Source organism: Candoia aspera, chromosome 8 (genome assembly GCF_035149785.1).
Source record: "Candoia aspera isolate rCanAsp1 chromosome 8, rCanAsp1.hap2, whole genome shotgun sequence".
In the NCBI taxonomy this organism is placed as follows: domain Eukaryota; kingdom Metazoa; phylum Chordata; class Lepidosauria; order Squamata; family Boidae; genus Candoia; species Candoia aspera.
The window spans coordinates 78,370,845-78,378,560 of NC_086160.1; the positions used below are offsets into that span (position 1 = coordinate 78,370,845).

The 7,716-nt window shown below is 60.2% G+C and overlaps 1 protein-coding gene across 1 annotated transcript; it reads right to left on the bottom strand.

The window, feature by feature from the left end:
• Nucleotides 1-215: 215 nt before the first annotated feature.
• LBX2 (ladybird homeobox 2) lies at nt 216-5,557 on the bottom strand. The gene is made up of 3 exons (XM_063310150.1): nt 4,734-5,557; nt 1,003-1,472; nt 216-583 (listed from the first exon to the last, which is right to left on the bottom strand). The coding sequence occupies exons 1-2, from the start codon at nt 5,050-5,052 to the stop codon at nt 1,009-1,011; spliced, it is 783 nt and encodes a 260-aa protein (XP_063166220.1). The 5' UTR covers nt 5,053-5,557; the 3' UTR covers nt 216-583; nt 1,003-1,008.
• Nucleotides 5,558-7,716: the final 2,159 nt, after the last annotated feature.

Consider the following 7,716-nt stretch of genomic DNA (forward strand, 5'->3'; position numbering starts at 1 on the left):
CGGTCCAAGGCCTTTCCTCTGCCGACCCCCAGAAGGAGAGTGGGTCAGGCACCAGCCCCCTCGGTGACTCACCAGCAGCGTTCCGGCCTCCGCCGCTTTGCCTCTTGCAGCGCTCCAACTTTAGGCCTTTAGGCGCGATCTTCATCTCTCCTCACCCCACCCCCCCGGCTCCCCCAGTCGGCACACAAATGCTGCAAGCAGGTCTGACATCAAGTGTGTCCTTTTATTCCAAATACGTACAAGCACACGCGATCGAGAAATGACGGGGCAGCGGCGGAGGGGCAGAAGGTGGTGTTGTCATTGGTGAGAACTACCGCCCCATCCGTTCCTGGAGGGGTCTCCTCGCGGGGTCGGTAGGCCGGGCTGCAGGCCCAGCGATGCCCGCCTCGGATCTCTCAAGAGCCGGCTTCCTCACCACACGGCGGCTCGGAAAGGGCGCGAGCGGCTATCCCAGCTCGCCCCGCCATCTGCTCCTGGTCACCCCGTCCTCCTGCTCCGCAGGTGCCCCGGTGGCGCCTCACCCAAGGAAGGACACGAACTCACAGAGAGACAAAACAGCCGAGGCCACAGGGACAATAGGGCGCTAGAAAAATAATGACAATAACAACAATAATAAAAGAAAACTTTTAAAAATTGCACCAAAACTTCCCCTCCACTGAAAAAGGGAGCGGGGAGGAGAGCGGGAGGGAAGGCGTCGAGCGAAGGATGCGGGGAGGGAATCCTGGCAATCGTCCAGCACATGCGGGGTTGCGGGTCGGGAACGGGAAGAGCACTGAAGGTGCGGTGCGTGGCGAGAAAGGGGAAGAGCGGGGCTGCGAGGCTGCAGGAGAGACCCGTGCTATCCGGGGGAGGCAGGGGCGAAGGGAACGGTCCTGCACCCCTGTCTTGTACTCCTCCTCAAGCTGCCTGCTATCCAGAGGCAGGAATTGGGGAGCCGGCACTGGAGGGGGCAATTCCCCCTCCCGGTGTCTGTCGTGGAGGAGCATGAGGAGGCCCCCTCACCGGCCCTCAGTCTCCCACGTCGATCTCTTCCTCCTCCTCCTCTTCCTCGCCGTCGGAGAAAGCGTCCGTGGTATGGCGCGAGGCGCTGGGCGAGGGCGGGGGCGACGTGCGGCAGAGGTTGCCTCCGCGGGCCCGGGCAGGTCCGGGCACGCCCGGGGGCTCCAGCTCGGGCATGCTGGCCAGCTTCTCCAGGGCTGCGGGGGGCAACTTCTTGAGCGACTCCACGTCGGCCTTCATCTCCTCTAGGTCTCGCTTCAGCTTGGCGCGGCGGTTCTGGAACCAGGTGATCACCTGCGCGTTGCTCAGGCCCAGCTGCGCCGCGATGTGGTCTCGGTCCGCGGGAGACAGGTACTTCTGGTAAAGGAAGCGCTTCTCCAGCTCGTAGATCTGGTGGTTGGTGAAAGCCGTGCGCGATTTGCGCCGCTTTTTGGACGGAGGGCGCGGTCCGAAGCCACCCAGCGGGTCCTGGCCTGCGGGAGAGGCAAGAAGGCGCCACGGCTGCGTCAGGGTAGCTAGGCCCGGCCGGCCCGGCCAACTTTCTGAGCCCGGGAGCTTGGTCGGCCCGCGCTGTGCTCTCTCGCGCTGCACGGCTGCGCCAGGCAAGGCAAGCGGAGGGGGACTCCGAAGGGCGCCCAAAAGCCGTAGAGCAGCTGCCTCGCCTCCGGCCCGGCCGAGCCGCTGCGCCCCTGCGAGCCACCGCCTCCCGCAGCGACAATCCCCCTCCTGCTGTGTATGTAGCGGTGTTTGTATGGCGGGGGGGAGGCTTCAGGCCAGAAGGAAAAAAACGCGAGGGCAGCTCGGCAACCGGAGACGACCCCCTCCTCCCGCGCTCCCGCAAAACCTCGAGGGAGACCTTTGGGCGGGAAGGACGACGAGCGTCTGGAAAAAGGAAAGGTCGCTCATGCGCCCCCCCCCCCGGACTCTGGAGCCCGCTCCCGCCCGCAACGCACCCCGTTGAAGCCTGCAACTCTTTCCTGTTTCAAAGTGAACCCCCTTTTCAGGAGCGCAGGAAAGGGCCCTCTGGGCGCATCTCCTCCGCGACTGACGGAGCCGGGGCGGCCTGGATACGCACATTTAGAGCAAAACTGAGGCTGGAGAAGGAAGGATAATTCCCCCCGTTGGCTTTGGTAGAGGGACGAAGACGGGGAGATTCTCGGACACCTTAAAACCCATGTTCCAATTACAGCATCAGCTTTCTGGAATTGACTTGAGGGCCTCCGGTGGAATGGCGAGGCAGGCAAACGGGTTCCTCAGAGGCTGCCAGCCCCTTCCCCGGAAGAGGACCGCGGCGCTGCCCGCACCTCCCTCCCCGCTTGACCTGGCGGGAATCTGTTAAATCTATTGACTGATCTCTCTCACCTTTCGGGCGGAAGGGATCAAAGCCCGCCCAGCCTCCGAGCTCTGCAGGGTCCCGCCGCCTCCGCGGCTACCGGGCAAATGTTTTTGTCGCTGCCGGGACGGGAAGCCGATCCTCCAGCGGGGAGAGGCAGGAAAACGTTTCTGACTCGGAATACGGATTCGGGGTCCCGTAAGGTGAAACGTTAAACCTGTCCTAGGTGCGTTTTGGGCCCCAAGAGCAACTGATTCTAGAATAAGAGAAATGTTCTCCAAAATCTAAAAGCGGGAAGCAAACGGACACGGCATCCATTTGCTCGCTCGGATTTCCTTGTTTTGCGAATCTAGCCTGGTCTGCACGTGCTCTAAATATAAAGGACACAATCCCGCTGTTTTTACGCCTACCCACCTCTCCCACTGAGTTTTTTCTTAACCTCCTGACCCGTGTCTGAAATGCTGGATTTTCCAGATAATAAGATCTGTTTTTGTGCCTTCCTATGGATGCCAGCTCAGAGAGCTGAAAATAAAATATTTCTAGCCATTTCTAGTTACAAGAAATGCAAAAATGCAGTCGAAAACCACGTTTCGGAAGGCTCTAATTAAAAACAAACACAAATCTTTACAATATTCCTGGATTTGAAGCAATGGACATTCGACTGCTTGAAGAAAATAAGCGCCATCCAGCCCGCTTCGCCTGCCTCTTCTTCAACAAGAAGACTTGAACGCTGGAATTAATATGGGAGGCTTTTTTGCCTGCCTTAACAGCTTTGAAAAACACCCGAAGGTTAAATATTTGTAAAAGCAGAGCAGTTGCAGGGAAGAAGAGGGGTGCAAAAATATCCTGTCGTTTATTATGGAAATGAGGGATGCCTGAGAAAGCTGGTGTTCCGGTAGAAAAGGGGGAAACGCTTTCAGGTAAATAATATAAGGTAATATAATTTAATAATTTGTAATATATTCTTAGGATTAGATTTGTTTGTATATGATATTATATAGCATAAAATAGGAACATAATAGGAATTTGTAGCATTAACTGCATTTGTGTAAAATAATGTAATGAAAGAATATCTATTGCTCTACTATAGTAACTCATGCAATAGTGTTCTGGTCAGATCTATTTAACTAAGCTCTCATCTATGCTGATAGTTGCCTTGCGATTAGGGCATTTCCTCCTTATTTTGGGAAAAAGATTTCGGGTGGAGAAATCTCACAGTTTGCCCAAATTCGGGAGTGCTGCTGCTGTTGTTAATTAATACGTTTTACTAACTTTATTTGTATGTCGCCCATTCCTGAAAGTTTTGAAATAATATTTATTATTAAATTAAAATATTAAATAATATTATTTATTATTGAAATAATTCCTATGGTGATGATGGTGATGATTTAAATAACATCAACATCAAATCTTTATTACAGTCATAGACCAGCATAGATGATTTAAATAAAACATTTTAGATTTGGGAATCGGGTGGAAAATTGTTTTTGGGAACTAAAAGATTTTGAACAGTGGAGGCAGCTACTCACTAAAACTTTCCTACCGAGTAGAAAAGGAGCGGTAGATCCCTGCCGGATTTGAGCCGGGCGCGGATCTCCAGGCCTGCAAGCTCAGGCAGCGATCAGGGCCAGGCCCGGCTGTATCCATGCGCCCCGGCTGGGCTGTCAGAACAAAGGGGTCCTTCCAGAGGAGTCTGAAGGCTCCGGGCTGAGGGTCCGGAAGGGGGTGGTGGGTCGGAGCAAGCCCTGACAGAGTAGGGAGGCCAGCCGCAATAGATGGCGGAGGACTTGGACCCGAGTGCGGTGGCGGTGATTTCTGGGACTCAGACGCTGACAGACCTGGCCGACCTGAAGGCGAATTGGTCTGTATCTGGTCGCCCAGAGGAAGCGGACGAAATCGCCCAGGAGGACTCTCGGAGAGACAATTGGCGACAGCCATCTGCCGCCCGCGGAGTCCGGAAGCGGAACGCCGTCGGGGCTCGGTGGGAGCGGCAGGCCTTCACGGGGTGCAGCCTCTGCGGCCGGACGAGCAGGTCCGGACTGCGGGCGGAGGAGCACCGAAAGGCTGGCTGGAGTGAAGGCGCCATCGAGGCTGTTTTTGTGGATCGGGACGTGGGAGAAATTCTGCTACCACAAATTCCCTTTCTCCCGGCCGGCGCTAGGGGAGCGACCGGCGAGCAGGAAAGCGACCGGGCACCCTCGCGCTTTCTCTTCGCCGAATGCTGCCGCAGATGGGGTCTTCCAGGGCACCCGAGAACAGGGTCGCCGCAAGGTGGAAACAGCCCTCGCCTCCCTGACCCTTAGGCTCCCAGTGACCCCGGGCTCCCGCAGGGCAGGCAGGGACCAGAGTTAAGGCCCACCGCAGCTCTGCCACGCACCCCTTCCCGGTCAGCCGGCCTTACCTTCGGCCGCCTGAAGCACGTTGAGCTCCAGCCCCTTGAACGTCTTGCTAGCCAGCTCCTCCAGAGCGCAGAGCGGGGAGTCGGGGGCAGGCACGCCGTTCCGGGGGTGTCCAGCAGAGCCGGCGACCTTGTCCAGCAGGTGGGCGGCAGGGGCTTTGCGCCCGGGTTTGCTCAGGATGTCTTCGATGCTGAAGGGGGTGAGAGGCTTGTTGGAGTTGGCGGGGGGCGGTAGCTGGTCCAGCGGGCTCCGGCGCCTCTCTTCTGCTGCGCCGGGCTGCGGCAGCGCGGGAGCTGCCTTCCCTTCTTTAGCGGATGTCATTGCCGGGCAGGGGGGAGGGGGAGGACGGGCCCCGGGTTGTCCCAAGAGCCAGAGCGGGCCGAGGATTCAGCACCCCCTGCGGGTCATTGTGAGGCTGCCCTCCGGCCTGGAGAAGCTCCGTGCGCCAGCCCTTGATGGCGCTGAGCGCCCCACGGCCCCGGCCTAGGCGTCCAGAGCGGCAGAATGCCCCCCGCCCATCCCCCTTCTGGGACGCGACTGGTGTGGCGCGGGAGGGGGCGCCCGTCGGGTCTCCTGCGCTTCTCGGCGTTGGCGAGCGAGTACAGTCGCAGTCAAACCCGCTTGGGCGCTCCAGCCTTAAAGGCGCACAGGCAGGGCCATCGGTTGGGCACGGGGTAGGAGGAGCCAGCGCCGAAGTGTTAGCAAAGTTCCAGAGCCGGAGGGGGGGCAGTGGGGGGGGCGGGGGCAGGAAGGGAAGAGGATCCCCGCTTCTCAGGCCGACTGGGCGAAGGAACCACCGCCTCCCCGCTCTCCCGGAGTTTGCGGGCCTGCCCGGAACGCCCTCTGCTCAGCTTCGGCGCCCCGGCCCTGGCGGACCCAAGCTGCTCTGGGGTGCCTCTCCGGAGAAGAAGACCTCTTCGTCCAAGTAGCGCCTTCCGTGCGGACCCTGCTTGCCCGAGCGGTCCCGCGAGAGCCGACGGATCGGGCAGCTCCTCCTTCCCTCCCTCCCTCCCTCCCTCCCAGGGAACGGGCGCCGTCGGCCTCCTTCTCCGGGGCTCTCAACGACTGCAGTTCATCCGGTGTTGTGAGCGTCCAGTCGTATTCCGGGAGGAAGCCCCTGAGCCGTGGCAGGTCGCGTCCTCGCCCGAGCCACGTCTGTAGCTCTGAGGGGGAGGCGGAAGCCATTCCCTCATGCCGTTAGCCTTCCGCGGAGAAGCCCCCCTCCTCGGAGGCAGCGGTTGGTGAGTGCCTGCCTTGGTTCCAAGCCGAGCTCCTCGTCTGTCCGCTTGCCTTTTGCGGGCAGGTGCTGCTGGACAACCCACCCACCCCCTTTTTTTTTTTTTGCTGGAGGGATCGGGAGAGCCCCACCATTGTTCTGTGGTTCTCTGTTACCGCGTCCAGACCTGGCTATCCCCGTCCTTCCAAAGAGAGTCGCTTGGCGTCGGACGGGATCCGGTTCCTTTCCAGCCTTTTCCTCGGTCTCGTTCGGGGGACGATGCGGGAGTGAAGCAGACGGAAGTGCCGGTCTGGCTCCAGCCTTCCAGCCGCCCCCCCCGGAACCCGCCGCGGCTGGGACTGCGGTTGTTCCCTTCTGCTGCCGAGTTCAGTTATTGCCCCCAGTTCTTGTTTAACATTTGTTATTTTTAGCCGCGGCGCTGTTTCTTCTGTCTCTTGTCGTTTCAGAGCGGCCCGGTCCCGACTCCGGCGCTCCCGCACTCCCGCTCTCTCCCTCGCAGGCTTCTCCGACCCGCAGCTCTTGTTCTGGCGCATCCCAGTCGCACCGAGAAGAGGACCGAGGCCGCAGGTTTGTCTGCGTCCTTCTGATATTTTTCGCCCAGCCTGCCCAGCGCCCACCGCCTTTTCGCCTCCCTCCTTGCACTGCCTGTCCGGGGACCTCTCACCCCTTCCTTGCCGCCTCCCGGAAGACCCGCTCTTGCGCTCTTTTAGGGCCGGGCCAAAGACTCGGCCTGCGCGGCTGCGGCTCAAGTACCCTGGATCAGGCCCTCCTCGCCGAAGTAGTCTTGCCGCCTGCGGGCCAGCTGGGCGCTCAGCCCCACAACGCCCCCCCCGCCGCTAATGCAAGGCAGACGTGCAACATCCCAGTAAAAGGGAGTCATAAAAAGCGACTCCCTCCCCCGCCATAAAGAGCTTTTCAAAGTCACCCGCGGACCGCCTGCCTGAAGGGGGCTGTACGGAGGGCCGGCTGGGCGGCCCCGGAGCTCACCGGTGGTGCGGCCAGGCAAGCCTCCCCGAAGAAGGGGCCCCTTGGGTGCCCCCACCGCGCCGGAGGCGGCACCCCGGTGCTCCTCCGCCCTCCTCGGGCTCTGGCTTGCCTGCAATTTTATGGGCTCCCTTGCTCTAAATGGCCCATAAAAGCGCCGCGTCTGGGAGTGATTAAGACCCGCAGCGCAGGATTCTTGGGTAGGTTTTGGATTTCACTGACCCGGCAGGCCGTAAAAACCTCAGACAAATAGCTCCATGATCCCGCACGCTTGTAAACCCCCTTCCCTTGCTGGTGCCCTCCTGGCCAGCTGCGGAGAGGCCGTCTGCCGGGAGCAGGGAGGGCAGTGCTCTGACAGAACCTATCGGATCAGGGCAGCCGGTAGACAGCAGATCCTCCGCGGGCCCACGATCCCCAGAGCAGACGCATTCCCCCTCCTATTCTTCGGGCAGGTAGAGCTTTGGCCGCTGGCTCGGGGTGGGAAAGGGGATCCTTCCTTCTTCGGCCTTCCAAGGGAGAAGCAGGCAATGCGAAACTCAGGCACCCTTCTCCCATAGCCCCACCACATGCAACGCAGACACTGCTCTGCTCTCGCATAGCCCGCCCTGAGCTGCCGGTGGTGCGCGAGAACGGGGCAAGACTGGCGCGGGAGAGCAGCCCCGCCAGTGGTCGCCGGCCGCCCTCATTTTCCGACCCCCCCCCCCTCCCCGCAGCTCCCGTTTGTAATGGCGCAGGCTGAGCCGTCCTGAAATCCCGCAGACTCC

What these genes read in the sequence shown, in the direction of transcription:
- LBX2 (XM_063310150.1), bottom strand. Translation starts at nt 5,052, where the DNA reads ATGACATCCGCTAAAGAAGGGAAGGCAGCTCCCGCGCTGCCGCAGCCC. An exon ending in CGTGCTTCAGGCGGCCGAAG is followed by an intron (nt 1,473 to 4,733) that starts GTAAGGCCGGCT and finishes CCTCTCCCGCAG; the next exon opens with GCCAGGACCCGCTGGGTGGC.